General features: G+C 37.8%; 2 protein-coding genes across 2 annotated transcripts; one reads left to right on the forward strand and one right to left on the reverse strand.

Moving 5' to 3' along the window:
• Positions 1-1,875: 1,875 nt before the first annotated feature.
• On the forward strand, positions 1,876-5,494 carry LOC129255084 (putative deoxyribonuclease TATDN2). The gene has a single exon (XM_064100646.1). The coding sequence runs from the start codon at positions 1,876-1,878 to the stop codon at positions 3,187-3,189; it is 1,314 nt and encodes a 437-aa protein (XP_063956716.1). The 3' UTR covers positions 3,190-5,494.
• A 10,978-nt stretch (positions 5,495-16,472) lies between these two features.
• LOC135154466 (uncharacterized) lies at positions 16,473-17,018 on the reverse strand. Its single transcript, XM_064100612.1, has one exon. It carries the CDS (start codon positions 17,016-17,018, stop codon positions 16,473-16,475), a length of 546 nt encoding a protein of 181 aa, XP_063956682.1.
• Positions 17,019-20,903: the final 3,885 nt, after the last annotated feature.

The raw sequence follows: 20,903 nt of genomic DNA on the forward strand, positions 1-20,903 counted from the left end.
AGGGCAGCTTGCCCGGTGGCTCGAAGAACTGGGCCAATATGACATGGCAGTTGAACACCGCCCTGGCAAGAAACATCAGAATGCAGATGCATTGTCTCGTATACCCGACGGCGACTTTACATGTGAGAACTACCGTCTGGGTATTGACCCCAAGAGTTTGCCCTGTGGTGGTTGTGCATACTGCCTGAAGGCCCACACAAACTGGGCACACTTCACTGATGCTGTGGACAATGTGATCCAATTGGCACAAAGGAGTAAAGTTTCGGAAGTTACCCTTGACCCCGGAGAATCGGAGGACCTCTTTATCACTCACCTGGATATTGGTCCAATCGACGGTCCATTCTCTTTTAGGGTCAACGGGGTAACCCATGATGCCGGGTCTGGTATCGACCTCACCTCAATGGACTTTCTTCGGAAAGAACAAGAGGCTGATGGTCAACTGACCCCCTTGCGCAAATGGCTGCTCGATAAAGAGGAACCAGACGAGGGAACTGTTCTTCTGTGGGACCCCGCTGGAAAGTTCCTATGGGTCAACCGAGAGCTGTTTGTGCTTAAGGATGGTGTCATTTGGCGTAAAGGCGATGACAATCTCCTACTTGTAGTGCCCAAGTCTTTGCGTACTGAAGTGATCAAGCTAAATCATGATCCTCCTTCAGCAGCTCATGCTGGTGTGAACCGTACTAAAGGTAAACTTCGGTCCAAATACTACTGGTATGGTATGTCGGGCGACATCCAAGAGTATATTCGGAGATGTGCCGTCTGTAATAAAAATAAGAAAGCCGTGAGGTATGGGAAACACCCCATGATAACTTATCATGCGGGGGCCCCGATGGAACGTGTACACCTCGATTTCATGGGTCCTTTACCCAAAACCTCACGAGGTAACGTGTACATCTTGATGATGGTGGACCAGTTCACCAAGTGGGTTGAGTGTGTCCCACTGCCCTCTCAGACAGCGGAAGTAACCGCTCAGGCAGCCATTAGCGAGTTCTTTTGCCGCTTTGGCTATCCATTCCAGATTTTTACTGATCAGGGCAGAAATTTTGAGAGCAGGTTATTCACGAACATCTGTAAACTGCTCCATATACATAAGGCTAGGACTACCCCGTACCGACCTTCCGCAAACGGCCAGGTTGAACGTTTCAACCGAACCTTAATGGATGCGGTAAGGTGCTACATTGGGAAGTCCCAGACTCATTGGGACCACAACCTCGCCCAGATCGCTGGAGCGATTCGTTCCACGATCAACCGTAGTACGGGATTCACGCCCAATCAATTGATGCTGGGGCGTGAAACTAATCAACCAGCGGAGCTGATTTTTCCACTTCCCCCATCCGTCTCTGACCGACCTCTGGATGAATATTCATCTCAGTTATCCCAGAGCATCCGAGAGGCGCACGATGCTGCGAGAGCCACCCTCCGGAATACACAGCGACGGTTGAAGCGGGATTACGACATAAAGGTATACTTGCGGCAATTTAAAGAAGGGGACCGAGTATACCTTCTCGCCAAGGCGACCCCCAAGGGAAAATGCAAGAAGCTGCAATCTCCCTGGAAGGGTCCGGCTATTATCGTGAAGCGATATACCCCTTATGTATACCGGGTGATCTATCGGAACAAGGCCCTGACTGTAAACCATGACCAGCTCAAAAGGTGCCTTGACGAGGCCAAGCCCTCAGGCCCTGACTGGAGGAAGGAAAGGTATTGCTACTGTAGAACCCCCGACGATGGATCGTTCATGATTCAATGTGATGGGTGCGATGAGTGGTTCCATGGTGCATGTGTTGGTGTTACCCATGCGGAAGGAATGTCTATTGACAAGTATTTTTGTCCTTTTTGTAGCTGTGGGTAACCCATTTCCTTTTCTCTTTTCAGATGGATGAGCTAGAACTCCACGCCGAGTCAACCTTCGAGGTGGAAATGGACACCCGGCCCCCCTCTACCCCCCCAGAGGCTATCCCTCCAGAGGCTGCCTGGCAGGCAGAAATAGATGCACGGATGGGCCCAATCCCGCCCCCTGGCAGTAGACAAAAACGTACGTGGCTCCGTAAGTTGCGTCGATTACGGAGTCGGTTAAGGGCAGGGTCCAGGGATTCCCCTAATTCCCTAAAGGAAACTCCCGGTCCTGCCCCTGTCATGATGAAGGGCGTTAAGCCATCCAAAGGAATGGGGAGGGGGAGAGGGTTTGCAAGGGTCCGCAAGGGTCCCATAACACCCGGGACGCCCGGTACTTTCCATAGTAAGGGGAGAGGGAGGGGTCTCTTGAATTACCTCAACCGAGAAGATTTCTCTTTAATGGATGCCCCCGCTCGGTTAATGGATGCCCCCGCCCCTGCTCCGAGCTCCCATCCCCCGCCTCTGCTAGGGTTTGATAGCCATTTTCACCCAGACAGGTGTGGTTGGTACAGTAAGAGAAAGGGGAAGAGCGTGGTGACAAAGCACCCGGTAGAGATAGTCGGAGGGGTCCTGAACTTCTGTGACCCAGAGTTCTTTATGGACCCCGGCTTTCTTTCCCGGGTGCTGGCTCACAGCCCCCCATACAACAAGAGGGACGGGAGCTGGAGATTAGCAGTAGGGATACACCCTAAACAGGCCTCACAGTACACCGAAGATCAGTGGCAGCGTTTGGTTGCCCTACTTCAAAGCCCCTTGGTTGTAGGCGTAAGCGAACTGGGCTTTGACTTTTCTGTCAACTCCCAGTGGTGGCCTGACCAGGAAGCGCTCTTTCTGCGACTTCTTGGTCAGGGCACCCAAGGGAGGGTCCTTATCCTTCACCTAAGGGGTGATTCGAAGAATAATACCGCGTACGCGGCGCACACTTTGGCCCGCCGGCTTCTTGCAAAGCACTGCTCCCCACTCCAAAGGATACACATCCATAACTTCTCCAGCGATGCTTTGCAAGCCGGGAAATGGATCGCTGCCTTTCCATATTGCTATTTCGGTATTGCCGGGATGGCAGCGTACTTCACAACAGAACAAATTCAAGGCCTTAGGGCCGTCCCCGCGGATCGGCTAATTCTGGAGACCGATGCTCCGCATCTCCCTCCTCGCCCGGACATGACGGTGACTTCACCTGAAAGCCTGGGTGATGTGGGGGCGGTGGTAGCCAACCTGCGGGGGCAGCCCTTGGCCACTATAATGGCCCAAGCCACATACAATGCAAAACTACTGTATGGCCTGTTAGGGTAATAGGGTTATGTTATTCATTTTTTTGGTGGCCCCTGTCTCATGTTTTATTTTTCTGTCCAAAATCTTGCCCTTCCTACTTTGGAGGTTAATTAAAAGATAAAGTCGCGGCCTATCCATGTAATTGAGGGGTCTTAGGTTCTTCTCTTCTGCGATGCAGTATTTTCTCTCTCCGGAGAACGTTTCTATTCTGTATCGTGGCGGAGAAGGACTGAGAAGTTTTCCCAACGTACCGGGCCGAACTAGACCAGATTTTACATTCCCAAGTGGAAAGTGTCTGTTGGCTGTCATCTTTCGGACCCTCCTTAGTCTTCAGGGACTGGTAAAGGTTGCGGACTCTTATATTCCATAAAGCCTAAGGGACATTGGTTTAGTTTTTTGAAATATTGTGCCAAATTGTGTCGCACGTAAAGTTATATATCCAGGTGATATTATATTTATTCCAACCGTGGTGCCAAAATACGTCACAAGTGAGTTTATAAATTTCTTTACATACTATCCAGCGGATATAGGTTTGGTTTTCAAAGACAATATTGTGCCAAGTTGTGTCACACAAAGTTTTTTAGTTATTTCAACCATTGTGCCGAATGACGTCACAGGTAAAATTATACATTTCCTTTAATGATATCCAGGCGATATGGTCTTCAATTTAGTTTTAAAGTCTGCTGGCCAAGCAAGGCTTATTACTTGGTTATCATCCTCCAAAGTTTGGGGATTGAGATTTGGGGCCATCCATATTTTTTTGTGTGTAAATAGTCCTTTTCACGCATGAACTACATGAACTACATGAACTACATGCTTAGTAGCTCGTAACCTAAAGACATGTATACATATATATGTATATGTTCAATAAAGTTTTTTGAGGGTCTGTTTAATGCCCACGAGTATAGGGAAAGAAACCTAAATTTCCTTAGTATATGTTTTCGTGATATTTCCGAGATACTGGGAAGTAAATAGTTCCTTTCAGGGGTCTAGGACGAGTGTTTTTATTCCTGGTACTACATGTACCGGTTTATTGTTACTTTTTTGTCCACTCCTCAGACCTATCTTTATATCTACATGAGTGATTAGGAAAGTACAGTTAATAATCAATCTCCCCTTTATTTTTACGGTTGGGGGGAATATGGGGAACTTGGTCGCCCGCGCGAAGTGCTACAATACGCGCGACCGTGCGTGCGACCATGCCCCCCAGAAACCCTCCATACGTACGCAGAATCAGGATCCCAAGATCAGACGCATTCTCACGTTCAGCTCTCGATCAGTACAGTACTACAGTCTACTACGTATACGTCCCTCAAGTTCACACGAGTCATCAGGTTCTACGACAAGTCTACTTACAAGTTCTACGACAAGCTCTATATACTTACAAGTCATCGAAGTCTTCATCCTCTGTAAGATTAAGACGGACTGACCCAGGATTAAGGTGAGTATATGGTTCTCGGCAATCCAGCTTACTTTATTTAGGTTAACATCCATATAGTTAGTTTACTATATTTTTATGCTCTATCTGATGGTATGATTTTTATAAAGATTTGGAAACCAGATCACAATGAAAAATTGCGACAAAGTGAAAAAAATTGTGCAAAACAGAAATTTCATTTTCCCATAGAAAACGCATGGAGAAATGGCAATCTCAACACACACAAAAATAAGGGTTTGCAATTTATCTCTAAATCCTTATTTAAAATGATCATATAAACTTGTCCTTACTGTCAAAAGAAAGCCCTGAATTTTCTCTTTCCATACATGCCAAACACAAGTTAATAATCAATTCAGATCACATTTTTCTAGTAGCCTGAACTTCCCCGAAAAAATGTGCCATATTTTCCCCTAAATTAGCCTGTTTTATGCTGACTCTTTTCAGTGTGGCTTCAGACACCCTACCACGGGTCTTTCTTTTCAAATATCAAAATATTGATAACTTTGACTTGGCATATCATGGGAAATAGGAAACCGTTCTGCCTCATTTTAATTTTATTTTAATCAGTGAAATGTAATCACTTTATGATCAGATAATAAATCTATCCTTTCATTTTCCTTTAAGTTGCATGCTTGTGTGAGTGTGTCATGCTGTGTGCACATCATGAAATCGCACTAACAAAACATCTAATATATGGGGCCGAAGCGTAAAACTTGCCTGAAACTCGAACTCCAAATTGCTGCCGGAATTCATCGTTTGATGGAAACACTCTCTTCTTCCTGGGGGAACTATTACTGTAAGGTCATGCATTATCCCTGATGACAATTCTGCCACAATTAATAGAATGAAATATCCCAGAATCAATCGCAAATTCTCCATTTTGCGTGAGACTTTCAACCGCTCTACTGCCCACCAATGATCGCTTTACACGGTACCGGTACGCTCGATCGATGCGAGAATAGAATTAGAATCGAGCGAGCGAGCTCAAATGATGGGGCGCCGCAGGCATGGCGGGGGCTAGAAATAAAGAGTTGATATGATTATCATTTTCCTTAGAATTATGCATGGCATGAGTCGAAATGAGTATTTTTCGCTATAAAGCTATTTTTCTTACTTGTTTTTTTCTATCAAACATGCTGTTCTATCTTATCTTAGCATCCATTTGTTTTCTTTAGCTTATTATTAGTTTAATTCCTTAATAATTTTATTTTTTTATATTTTTCTTTTCTTTCTTTCATTTTTTCTTTTATTTTCTTTGTTTTCTTTTCTCTTCGATCTCTCTGCATCTCTCTTTATTTTCTTTTTTTCTTTCCTTTCCTTTTCTTTTTTTTTCTTTTTTTTCTTTTTTTTTTTTTCTTTTTTTTTCTTTTGTCTTTTCTTTTGTCTTTTCTTTTCTTTTCTCTCTTCTCACTGATCTCCTCTTTTTTTCTTTTACATTTTCTTTTCTTTGCATTTATTTGTTTTCTTTCCTATTCTTTTAATTAATTTTATTTCTTTATCTTTTTCCTAATTCCCTTCACTTTCATTCCATATAATGGAAATTATATAAAGTTAAGTTAGAATATAAAAACGCCTATATAGAAAGAAAAGAAAGCCGTAAAGGCCACCGCACATGCACCTTACGACTGTTCGCGATCCGATTTTGGAACAATTCGCATTTCGCTCATTTTTTGAAAATGTGAATGGAACATATTATTTTATTTGAGGTTAAAATCAATTGAAAGAATACTAATATAACCATTTTGAAAGATTGCAAGCCTTTATTTTGGAGTATAGGCCAAATTAGTTTCAAATCGTAGCCAATCGTACGACTGCTATGACGTCATTACGACTAGATATTAAATTCGCTTTTATTCTAAGAAGGATGACAGCATATATAGTCACAAATTTGAACATAGCTAGGTATTCGTACCATGATTTAGAACATTGCACAGTAAGATATTCCAAGTCTCAATATTAGCATCAAATTCTACATTTCATTCTCAAATCGGGTCACAGACCAATCGTAAGGTGTGCGGTCGCCTAAAGAGGAATTAAAAAGAAAAAGGAGAGAGCGTATAACGGAAGAATCCCGGGAAGAATCTTGGAGTCAATAAAGGACATTGCCTCCTCTCGATCATAATCATAGAGAAGGAAAAGGAAACTGAAAAGTGGCGGCAGGCTGATCCAGGGGCGGCGATCCTGGGGGGCCGGGGCTGATTGCCCCCCACTTTTTGAAGCACTGAAAGAGTGCCCTATACGCCAGAAAAATGCCCCCCCCCCCTCACGAACGTGTGCCCTTTCACCTGAGGAGGACCCGTCTATGTGTTGTCCTGTTAGTGCCAATTCTCACCCCGCCCCCGGCCTCTCGAACGTGTTCCGTACCCCTTTCATCTGAAGGACCCGTTTTGTTAGCAAGTGCCATATTCTCGTATCGGTGCCAATCTTTAACAAAATATACCCCTCACGAACGTATTTTATGCCCCTTTCACCTCAGGATCAGTTTTATGTTTGAGCAGCCTTTTTATAAGCCACCAGAAAAATGTAACGTGCAACCCCCTAAAACTCCTGGTAAATGCTGCCACCATGCGGGAGATGAAACTGAGACCGCAACTCAGAATAATTTGGAATAAATTCCAGGAAATAAAGATATCCACAATATCCTATAATCATACTCAAATCTCTCTATCAATAATCGGGTTCACGGGTAGCCTATCCGAGCTCAATGGCGGATAAGTTGTCTCTAATATCGAGACGTGCTGCAATTAATCAAATAGATAAACATCAATCAATCAATCACATAAGACAGTCATCGTCAACAATCATAAATCACCATAAACTACATGACTGCAAACAATTGAACTAAATACCAGACAGAAGTGAATTAGCAGAAAATGTTGCGTTAAATTTCAAATAATGCTTCCAAGATGGAAGATTATTATTATGTAATAACAATCTGATTCTGTACAGCTGAATTATTTCTTAACTACGTACATAAATGATTTATATCTAGGCTCAAATCAAGTACATGTAATTTCTTGAATGCAATATTAAACAATCCCAGCAATGAATGATTACTCATCTAAGAAAAATATACAAACCAATTTATAAAATTGGCATAACGAAAAAAAGTTGACCAACTAAATTGGTATCTTTGGAAGAAAATAGGCCAAAGAATTGGCACATAAAAATTGACCAAATAAATTGGTTTTTTTTCATCATATAACTCAATTCTATAATTCTCACTTCAATAAATAAACAAGTCTTTTCTAGGCACTCCTGACATTATCTAGTTTACTCTGTTCTAACTGCCTGCAGTATTCAATATACCTAGCCCCAGCTCCGTCAACAGACACCTCAGCAAGGGTAAAATGCGATATTGTTATCTGAATATTATATCAAAACCTATCACAAAATTGGATTTTCGTTTAACATATTTATATAGCCCCCTCAAAATTTTTGGCGCATTACACTACTGTAGATAAGTCATTTTTTCCTTTATTTTAAGATAGATGCCCTTTTCCCTGTGCCCCCACTTTCAACTTCGCTCCGCCGCCCCTGGGTTGATCTTTAATGGTGCCAAGTGACCACTGCCCCTTAATAATTAATGAAATAGGCTTGTTATAAGGGTTTGGGGAAAAGAAAAAGACACTAGGCCTACTTTACAAAGAGGGAAAAACAAAGACAACTATGAAGGTAAGAAAAAAAAGGATGAAGATAAGTGAAAAAAGCCTTGACAGAGTTAACTGATAATTTCGCTTGCATTTCGCAGTCGCATTGCTTATGACGAAATACCTCTTTCAAAATCAAAAGGATTGGTCCAATGTAGTGCTGCTTAATTGAAAAAATATATTTTTATGCTTTTATTTGTAAATAAAATCCATCTCAGTTTAATAAAAATATTCAATAAAATACAAGTGATCCACAATCTGCTTATAATGACAATCCTTCTCCGGCAAACTGTAAATGTTATAATTTTTTGCTGGTAGTAGATCATATTTGTTTAGAATGACTTTTTTATTTAGTTTTTTTTCTTTATGATTCATACCAAAATCAATATATTATGTTTGTTATGTAATGACAATTGTATAGAATAAGAATTTTATGAATGCAGAAGAAAACAATCAATCGAATCAAATCAATTGGAAATAATTATGAAAAAAATATCATGCTGCTTAACTATACATATGTTCTCATATCGACCCCATGCAGATAAATCTTGACTATTATATAGAGCTAGGTTTTCTTTTGAAAACAGACACACCACACTATTCATATCCCTTACTCTTAACTACAAGGGGAAGTTCACCCTGAAGAAAACTTTGTTGTAAAAATAGCAGAAAAAATAGTAAAAAATATTGGTGAAGATTTGAGGAAAATCCGTTAAAGAGTAAGAAAGTTATTAGAGTTCAAAGTTTTTGATTTGTGACGTCATAGACGAGCAGCTGCCCCATGTGTTATGTAGTATATAATGCATGAATTTCAAATTTTGCATGGTTCCTGATGACTTATTTTTGTTTTTTATTCAAGATCGGGTGTGAAATGATTTGTCTATTGATATACAAAAAGTAAAGTGAAAACCATTTTCAATTTTCTGAGAAAATGACATTTCATTGATTTTTTACCATTCGCTATGTAGGAATGCTGCTCGCATATGACGTCACAAATCAAATAATTGGAATTCTAATAACTTTTTAACTATTTGATGAATTTTTCTCAAACCTTCGGCAATATTTTTTATCATTTTTTCTGCTATTTTTACAATAAACTTTTGTCAGGGTGAACTTCCCCTTTAACTACAATCTCACAGGCATACCAGCTATCGATCCATTACTAATCTTTTACCGATAATTATAGCCAAACATAATTATTTCATAATATGAATAATTCTTAAACAAGACTTCAACTTTGACTTGTAATTCAAATACTTGCGTATTGTAAATTTTGCGTGAATCATACCCGAGTTAAAATAATTTCCTTCTGTCGACAGCATGTTATCACAATTTTGTTTTGTTCTGTTCTGTCTAATATACATTGTACACTGTATCTACATGTGTATTAACAAGCGAAAATAAATTCCTTTATGGACAATAAAGTTATTCAATTTATTATTTTCTATTCAATGAATAGGCCTATTTCAGTTCACACGTACTTCACACTTATTTATAATAGATCTATTTTTTGAAAGATACGCATCATGATTTAAAAAAAGTGCTTAAAATGTCCCGTTTTGTCTGAATATTTGGCGTATAACTAAACGGGGTGGGGGCACACGTGCTCGCCAATCGGCTGCCCCCGCCCCCTCAAAAAAAACATTCACTAAAATAAAAAAAATAAAAAAGCATTGGGGGAGGGAGAAAAGGGAGTAGGGGGAATAGAAAATAATAATAAAAAAAGGGAAATATTGAAAATATATTTTCATCATTTAGTACAGCCTATGTGCAGCAAGAGGCCTGGGAACATAGAGATGTATACTAATTAGTATACATCTTTATGCCTGGGAATTAGTGATGGCTAAGAGGGCGTGCTACTATATAGAAAAATGAAGGTAACTTTATTTTGGTCAAGAAAAACTTGACAAGCACGCAAAAAAAAAGTTTCATTCGCAAATGAAGGTCAAACCTCTACATTGCTAAATGTACCAACCACATTAAGGAATGAATTAAGCACCCCCCCCCCCACTTCCCGAGGCAATGATAGGTTTGTGTTCACTTCACTCTGTTTAATACCTTGCTTTGAGTTGCTCACTATATGGCAAACTAAATAGGCCGATTTCATGCCAAACACTTTAATTTATAACAAAGCACATGCGGGATCGATTATTAACGCGCTATACAAATCAATAAAATCGTTTTCTTTGTGTTATATATTGATGAAAGTGATAAGGTTCCGTTCTTCAAGGGGATGGGGTCAATTGCCCTTGCACCCCCTGCCCCCCCCCCCCACACCTTGTGTATACCTGACTATTGCTCGCACCCGCATCATTTATTTATTATTTATTTAGTCAAATAAGTGCCCTCCACTTAAAACTATAATCTTACATCATTCGTTTTCGGATCAGAAAATGAATTAATTTGTACTTCACGCATGCATAATTTTCTGTTCATGATAAATTCCCGACCATGTTGGGCGTCTTATGGGGCGGTCATGTCTGAGGGTGTGGAAATATTTATGTGGTTAGGTTTGAATGGTGTTGTTGTTTCAGGTCATTAAATTATTTACCAATATTCATATTTTGTACAACATATATAAAACAAGGTCTACATACATGTACGTATATCTCAATTGTCATCCAACCACAAATCTATAAATAGATTATGATCCTTATCACAAATTATGTTAATCGAATAAATCTCACTTGAGGCGGATATGAAAATCGTTTAATATGCAATAAGAAAAATTCCTACCATTTATTGTTTTATTTAGTTTTGTGGTCTTCTAGTTTCTATTGATGATAAAAACTAAATTGTGAATGAGCCGTTGTAATATCTTTGTGAATATTAGGATAATACAAACCTCATTCAATGAATCAATTATCTTGAGGGGAAGAGAAAAGAAGAAAAAAACGATAAGAAAGGAAGAAAGAATGAAAGAGAAGGAGGGAGAAAGAGTGATTATGAAAGTAAGAGAGTATAGGAAAGGTTTCACTTGACAAATAGTATGAATGAATGAATCAGTCTCGAGGAAAAGAGAAACAGAAGGAAAACGGGGGGGGGGGGGAGAAAGAAAGAAAGAAGTGAAGAAAAAAGGAAGGAAAGAAATAAATAATTACAAATACAAAACAAATATATTGAATTCCAATTATATTGGAACACATTACATAACAGCATTTGAATAATACTTAGTCAAAAAGCAATTTGAGAGTACATAAAACAATATGTATAAATATCATTGAATCTAAAAAATTTGATTGATATAAAAAATACCAAAAATAAACAGGATAAAAGAAAGAAAAAACAACAACAAAGAAATATCAAGTAATGTAAATATACACAAGAAAGGAAATTTAAATGGAGAGAGAATGAGGGTGGTCACGTGATGAGGGGGGAAGGCGCAGAAGGGAGGAGAGTAAGAAGGAAAATGAGGAATAGGAAGAAAGACAAAATAATATTTATTATAAAATTATAGGCACAGCCTGATAAAGGACCGTAAAGACTATCTAAAATGAATACTACCTAATGAATACAAATAGTAAAATGTGTCATTATAATTACAAAACTTGCTTAAGTCCACCCCAACAAAAAGTTTATTTGAATAAAAATAGAAAAATCTAACGAGCATAACACTGAAAATTTCATCAAAATCGGATGTAAATAAGAAAGTTATGACGTTTTAAAGTTTCGCTTAATTTCACATAATAGTTATGCACATCCTGGTCGGTATGCAAATGAGGGAACTGATGACATCACTCACTCACTTTTTCTTTTGTATTTTATTATCTGAAATATGAAATATTCTAATTTTCTCCTCATTGCCGGTGAAACAAAGTTGTATTTCTCACTGAACATGTGGAGTTACCATTGCTTAACATTATATGGTTCAGTCAAGTTGGTCCTTATTGTCAAATCTGTAAAAATTAAAATATTGTATAATTCAAACAATAAAAAACAAAAGAAATAGTGAGTGAGGGACATTATCGATTCTCTCATATGCATGTGACTAAAAATTAATTGTGCATGTAACTATTTTGTGCAAAAAATAAGCGAAATTTCAAAATGTCATAACTTTCTTATATTACATGCGATTTTGATGAGATTTTCAGTATTATGCTTGTCTGATTTTTCTCTGTTGATTCAAGACAATTTTTTTCTGAGGTGGACTTGACCTTTAATAATTTTACCCTCATTGTAATGAGAACAATGACACTAACTAAAGCTTTGAAGCAAGAGAGTGTTAGATTAAATACTATATCACTCTATATAGTCCAATCTCTGAGAGTGTTTCCTAAATTGGTAGTTTGAAATATCAGAGAGGAATTTTAGAGTGCGCTTCTTTGTTTATTTTTTCTTTTCAACATCAGGGTTTTTTTAATGCCCCCAAGACGCTCTGAAAGTAAAATCACCGTTTGATTAATAATTTATGGAAGGGGTGGGAGGGGATGGAAAAGGGAAATTCGGGATAAATCTGATTAACTTTAGTAAATCAAAAATTAGAATTATGTGAGTACACAGAATTATTACGTGGTTGTACTTAAGAAAGGAAACTGAAAGAGAAAGGTTTTTTTTCCAAGGTTCATTTAAACATGACCGACTTTAATTGCTGGTTCTGGAGCGTCAACAAGCCTATACTGAAATCAATAAAATGAAGATATGTAGCAAGAGGTTATTGGTGCATGATTGCAGATGTATCCCCATAAAAAACAAATATCTTCCCACGCCATTTTCCCAGCCAATTTCATTTATCTTACCGAGATGAATTTTATTGATTAATATGTATATTTTGCAATTCAATTCAATTATTTTTATTTCATTTCCATTCAAAACATAATACAAAGTAATATAAAGTAATACAAATCAAGTACAATTTTACAGAAGGGCATTCTTACTTCGTAAAAAAAAACCAAAAAAAACATATATACATTTATCAATGTGTTTATTCATTTACTTATCTATTTATTCATGAATATGGCCTTCTTATTGATTTGTTATTCAGAGACTTATCAATTCACATGATTTATATTTTAGGTAGTAGTCATTCATGATTTTTTCTATTTTGAATATAGTTATTATTACCTCAAATTCAATGCAATTAAAGACTTTTTTTCTTCCGATTGACATTTCATCCGTTTTCATATAAAATATACAAATCAATAATATTTATTATCCATCAATATCACTATCACCTTTCTCATTATATATGATGATGATAATACTGTCAATAATGATAATGATAATAATAATAATAATAATAATGATAATAATAATAGTAATAATAATAATAAGCCTAATATAGGTTTTTCCGTCCAATTTCGTCAAAATTTCAACCGATTTAATGATGTAATAATTCAATCGCAACTAATTTGAACGACCTATGAGATCAGAATTTAAATAGCCAAATACCTAATTCAATTTAATTCTATATTGGCACTTGATTTCATGGTTATCTCATTTAAACATGTATAAAGAACGATCAAATTAAAATAGCTGAAGAAGAGTTTTCAAATTCGCAACGGTACCCTCCTTGCGAACGTTTAGGAATTCAAAATCATTAATATGCAATCACTCATAAGATATGGACAGTGTTTTTTTTTACTTATTTTGAATAATTATGGAAATGGGTTTTAATTCTAAATTGGATGTTTACAATTTTACTGAAATGTATCATCCATATCATCGAAACAACAACTCGTTTTTGTTCCACTTCCATAACTATAGACTGTGTTCAATACCATGTTTCTTATCCCGATATAAATTGCAATTATGTAAAATAAAAAAGAACAAGATGATGAAGAAAAAATACCTACCATTGGCACAGGTCACCCACCCACTCACTGGCGGATCCAGGGGGGGGGGGGGCACACAGCCGGCTCGTGCCCCCTCCCTTTGAGAGGCACAATTAAAACAATTTTCGTGGACGAAATACCCTTATTCTTTAGTTAATTCTTTTTTTTTGCTCGTCAAATTCTTCGGGAAATTGTGCCCCCCCCCCCCGTTGGGAAATCCTGGGTCCGCCCCTGCACTATCGATCACTAAAAGAATAACCGTTTACAACCATATCCTATAAGTGATGCATGAATTACGTCTTTATCAAACATAATGGAATAAAATTATTCTAACTGAAAAGATCAGGGAAAAAATAGAAAGATGGGCAAAGTTTGAAGAAAAAAAATTGCATAATGTAATAAAAAAAAAAAAAGAACTGAGAAACATGTTATCTGAATTTGGACGTTTAAAGTGCAAATATGTGTGCCGATAAATGAAATTGAAAATGGTATTTTTGGCGAAATTAAACGATCAGTTTGTCTTCGCGAAATTAAATGACACCTTTGGGCCATTAATTTGAACGAATTTCTCTCTAAATTGAATTTTTACAAAATTCAAAGGAATGATATAAAAACGGAATTGAATGCTGAATAAATGAAAATGAACTATGTGTGCAGAGGGTGGACGAAATATTTCGAATTTGAACGTCCTTTCAAATAATTTAAATGCAACTCTGATGAAATTGGACGGGAAAACCAATAATAAAAATAATAACAATAATAATAATGATAATGTAACACTCTTAAATAAGTAGTAGCGTGGTAGGTATATGAATGAGTGTTAGCTATAGTGGTAAGACTTCAATAAGGGAATCCAACTCAAAGTATATAAAGTTCAGATGATATTTAATCACACAGACATATATATATAAAATGAACAGTCGCTTGTTGAGAACTCGGGCACTCCCCTATCAAGGCCTCAAAGGGCAGGAGCGCAAGCTTGTGAGTAGTAGTCCGAAGACTAAGGAAAGAACCCAGAGATTATCAAGCTCCCCTAATTTATACTCTGAGGGGATGTGTTTGCCCCTTTGGACTTATCTATTGAAACTGTGTATGTGTAGACAACTTAATGAAATAGAACAAAGGACAGGTCTGGAAGATGTAGGTAACAAAGAGTAATAAATAAAGGATCGAGACGAACTAATGAAGGGAGGAAGATTAATCTAAGGAAATCTATTGTTTGCCACTGAAAATGGTGTTTACATTTGGGTAAGGTATGGTTAACAAAGGGTAATGTGTTTGTATCACTGCCTGAATATATGTATGGTCAAGTGATGTGTACAGTAGTCAACTTCTACAAATTTGGAATGAATATTAATGAATGTTTTACTCTTACATTAGATACACCTTCTGAAAAGAAACGTCCTCGTTTCAGAATATATATAAAGAATTATACTGAAAAATAATATATATATATAGCCTAAGTGAATCACAGCATCCACTATACATGATTGAGAACAAAAATATGAATGAATGTAATGACTGGAATTGCATCTCATTAACCAATGCTGCAAGGACCAATTAGAATCGACTAACTGGTTTATACTAAAATCCATTATCATTTTGAATGGTCTTAATTTGGAAACTTACAAACAAAATAACCGTACGTGACGTATATGAGCAAAATAACAACACAAAGTTATCAACAAAATCACTATGCAATATAAAACAAACAATGTGCTCTTAAAAACAAAATCCAAAAAGCTATTTAAAAGCTCTAATCTAGCCTAAGAAGTGTGCGATAATCTATGCTATATAAAGAAGCAGGTGAAATAAAACAATGATTACATTACATTGAAAAATATACAGACAGAATACAATCAAAACTCACACAGAAGTTTGGCTAAAATAAAGTAAAGCAGAGCGACGATATTAACACAAGGTATGACAGTGTTTAGCAATCAAAACAAAAACTATGAAACATAACAAGAAAAAACTGAGAAAGTAACAAAACCAAATTATTCCAAAAATACTAAAAAAAATGAAATCAATTTGTAATCCAATCATCATTAATCAATGAATAAAATACAATTCAATACATATACAATTAGTTAAAGAAAATAAGCACGATGCATGTGGATACATTATATACTTCTCAAATTCAGGAATGTGTGATTATGCTGACAAAATAAATGCTAGGGAAATCCAAAATTAGCGACAATGAAAAACTTCAACAAATTAAAACAGAAATACAAGTTGATCATTTGAAGTCATAGTCGTCATAGGAGAACTAAGATCCTATCCGTAAAGAAACATTGCTTATTGAAAAAAAATGCAGAATAATTATTCATTATTAATATGCATCAATACCATGCATAATTGACTTGCAAGGCAACATCAATGAATCAAGTAGATGAGGATGAGTAAGAACATAATGGCGCGAATACGACAAGAAAAGCATCTTCCTTAGAAGCCATAAAAATTTGGCGGCTTTATCTTGCGACCACTACGAGTCTGCACATGAGGAGCATGATTACGAGCATGGGCATCATGCGACGGAGTCGGTGATGGAGAAGTCAAAGAGGGGGAAGAAACAGGAGGGTCTGTAGGCATGTGATGGGTCGGGAATGGGGAGGGCACATATCGAGGATAGAGGATATAAGGGGATGGGGATGAGAGTGGTTTTTGATGATCAGGCGATTTATCTTTTGCTAACTGCGGAGGAGGCGGAGGAGATGGAGGTGGACTGGGTAGGTCAAGCACACATTGCGAGAGAGGTTCAGAAGAAATTTCCAGGGGTGGATTCAGAGTGGTGAGCAGTGTAGACGCACTGGTAGGGCATGTATATTTGGGAGCATCTCGGCACAATTCAGGGATGGGAGGTGTAGGAAGGGAGGATGGATGAGAGATCACGTCACATTTGTGTGGCAAAGAAGATGACGGGAAAAGGGATGTGCAATAGGAGTTGCATTCTTGACAGTGAGAGCAGAGGACAGCGATGTCCTTCCGCATCCCATGCCAGTAGCACAGTTCTTCAAAGAGCTGGGTTGTTTTGGATTCACCGAAGTGCTGTGCAGATGGAGATGAGTGGAGAATGGAGAGGACAGTGGGTATGAGGGAATGAGGGATGACTAGTTGATATATGACAGTGCCAGAAGGATGCCTCTTCCGGCGGCATAGCAAGCCATCCCTGATCACTATAAACGACCAAACTGAGTTCGATACTTGAAGAGACACTCTTCGTATCGGGGAATAGTGGACTTGGGGGGCACACAACCAGTACGGACCCAGGTAGTCACCTGGCGGAGGATAGGGTTTTGATGTTGGGCCTGATGGAGTCGAATGCCTCTATCCATCAATGCACCACACAAGGCGGAATCAGATGTAGGTGGAGCATCCTGAGGTGCAGTAGGCAATGGTGATGATGGTGGAGAGGGATTTTGTCCTCTTTCTACTGTAAATGATCGTGTGGCAGAAAGGTCAGGAGAGTTAGAAAAAAAAGGAGGATAAGAGCGAGAGTTCTTCTGCAGGCAAGATTTCTTAGGCAGAGAAGAAGGTGGTGGAGGAGAAAAGAGTTTTCTGCTAGGACGAGGAGACTGGTGGTCCGGCTCTTCGTATCTAGGAGAAACAGGACGAAAATGATTGCTGCGAGAAGAAGACAGAAAGTGGGAGTGAGAGGAGTGCCTGTCAAATGAGGGAGAGACGGGAGGGGAGTGATATGGGTGCGAATTATATTCTCTGATGGGAGAACGGGGACGAGGTCTATGTTGCTCGTAATCGTACGATGGATGGTCGTAGAACGAACGAGAATTATAAGAGGAATGAGCATAAGAACGATAATAGTGGTGGTTGGGAGAAGGGGAGCGAGATATGTGATAACTAGACTGAGAAGGAGAATAGTCATGAGAATATGAATACATGACGAAATAATTCAATAAAGAAAATCAAAAGTAGTACAAACTTAATCAAAAGAATAAAGGAATAAAACTTACGCAGATGCAAAATACAGCAAAAAAAATACCAATGTTAAAATGTTAAAGATAAAGTCCGAGTTCAATATGTCATTGTATAGACGTCAGAATTAGGGTAACCAGGAAATGGATCAGGTCACAGTTCAATGCCAAAACGTTGACGAAGAGATAATTGATAAATGACGATGATGATGGCGAGGATGAACACAGCGATGACGCTGAAGCCCTCGGCGATGACAAAACATTGGTGAACGTTGAAAATGAAACTGGAATTCCCGGACAGCCTAGGGAATGTCGGTATTTTAGGATGCACAGGTCCAGGATAGAAGTAACGAAAACGTAGAAATAAAGAAATGAAGATCTCAGCTACATTTTCATGTAGACCGCACACGTACTAGTCGAAACAGTCTGCTGGTATGATGAAATAATTCATTCGGCTTCAAACAGCAGGCAAAGTTAAACAGTCATATATCAAAATAGTTCAAAACCGCATTGCAAAGATTTCCAGAAGAAGTTATTGGAATCCCGAAGATATGTATATCAGAATATAAAAGTTGAAGACACAGAGATACAGCTGTCAGTATCAAATTTTTTTGAACGGCAAAGTCAGGAACAGTCGATTAAAAAGAAAACACAGATGAATGTTCGAGCGGGATGGCGTACTCCGCTTTACGCTGCCACCAATGTAACACTCTTAAATAAGTAGTAGCGTGGTAGGTATATGAATGAGTGTTAGCTATAGTGGTAAGACTTCAATAAGGGAATCCAACTCAAAGTATATAAAGTTCAGATGATATTTAATCACACAGACATATATATATAAAATGAACAGTCGCTTGTTGAGAACTCGGGCACTCCCCTATCAAGGCCTCAAAGGGCAGGAGCGCAAGCTTGTGAGTAGTAGTCCGAAGACTAAGGAAAGAACCCAGAGATTATCAAGCTCCCCTAATTTATACTCTGAGGGGATGTGTTTGCCCCTTTGGACTTATCTATTGAAACTGTGTATGTGTAGACAACTTAATGAAATAGAACAAAGGACAGGTCTGGAAGATGTAGGTAACAAAGAGTAATAAATAAAGGATCGAGACGAACTAATGAAGGGAGGAAGATTAATCTAAGGAAATCTATTGTTTGCCACTGAAAATGGTGTTTACATTTGGGTAAGGTATGGTTAACAAAGGGTAATGTGTTTGTATCACTGCCTGAATATATGTATGGTCAAGTGATGTGTACAGTAGTCAACTTCTACAAATTTGGAATGAATATTAATGAATGTTTTACTCTTACAATAATAATAATAATTACTATTATTATCATCATCATTATTATTATTATCATTATAATCATCGTCAGTAACAAAAAAAATTATTCACCCATGCCGTAGAAAATAAATACCCCAAACTAACAAAATCTCGACTGTTTATTTTATGTAGGTGAAAACGACTATTTCTGTAGTGTCGAATTCTCAATGAGGAAAATGTAGTTCTAAAATATGAAGTCAACCGTTTTGTCGACGAGAACCAAATTTCTGACCTTTTCCTTATATGTTTTGACCGTAAAATTTTTGCCGACTTGATTTGTCATCCAATTTACCATCATGGGCGATTTTGTGGACAAAAACTGAAGACTTTATAAAATAGAACTATTTCCAAAAAGCGAGTATACGATCTTGCTCAAAGCCAAGAAGTGAGATATTAATAGACTTTTGACTATTTCATACACTTGAGTAATCCAAATTTAGGTTATATACCTCTAATAGATGAGGAAACCCCCAATTCCCTTGACTTAGTTTACCACTTAATATTATTCGTTTCTACACAGATCATTATATCAGTAATAGTTATACTTTCGAAACTATACCATTATTGATACAATGATCATAGAGTTATTTCATATTTCCTTGATTGCATGATATTACTTGCCTCGAAACGAAAGTAACCGGGTCTAGTCACTGACTTACAAAATGTCAAAAGCATTGAGGAAACTGTTAGTGATTTAGTAAAAGTAGATTTAGATTTCAGATTTATTAATTTTTCTGTTCAACAAAATACAAGATAATACAATCATATTCACTAACAGATCAATGTCATACAAATAGAAGAAAGGACAAACAGAAACTGAGGTTTGTTTGTTTGTTTGTATTTATTTCCATTAAAAAAAGATAAAATATGTACATGCTCAATTTAACATAACATACAGATCATATGGAGGATGGCCCATTTCAGCGGTATTAATAAAATACCGCTATTCTTCCATGGGGTCCTTTAAAACATAAATACATGCATATAAAGCAAATATACAAGAATATACACAAAACTTCCAAACTTAATTTAATGCATGAAAAGAAAGAAAAATCACTACCCACCCTTAAATTAAAAAAAAATTAAAAAAAGGTGAACTAAAGTGATATCGGCTAATAAGTAAATGGCATACAAGGGCCTCGATCGGAACTGGGGGGGGGGGGGGGGGGGTTGAAGGGCTTCAGTCCCTGCCCCACTTTTTTCCAAAACCGTGAACAAAAACGTAAAAATTACCATCTGAAAGTGTTTTTGTCTTAATGCTCAGCCCCCCACCCCCCCCCACTTTCAAGCCCGTTCCAAGGGCTTTCTTGCCAAGAAAAGTCATGATTACATGAGAGGCAAGCCTCTGTCACACCTACGATCGATGGTTGATTGTCTGTCTAGAGAATGTTTAGCCATAAGATTGTGACTGAAGCATTGGTGGGTCGTTTATATCTAACAGCATTAATCAATGAGAACGAATCATTCAAACAATTTATCATTGTTATTGTTTGAAATCAAACAATAGGAAATGCGTGTAGATTGGCTGATAAAACCTCGTATCTCAAAATTTAAATATTTTGATAACAGCTCAAAATAAGCTAGATTTTAAAAATAACATGTACAGCAAAATTCTTTTGCCTCAA

The sequence above is a fragment of the Lytechinus pictus genome, chromosome 6 (assembly GCF_037042905.1).
Source record: "Lytechinus pictus isolate F3 Inbred chromosome 6, Lp3.0, whole genome shotgun sequence".
In the NCBI taxonomy this organism is placed as follows: Eukaryota; Metazoa; Echinodermata; class Echinoidea; order Temnopleuroida; family Toxopneustidae; genus Lytechinus; species Lytechinus pictus.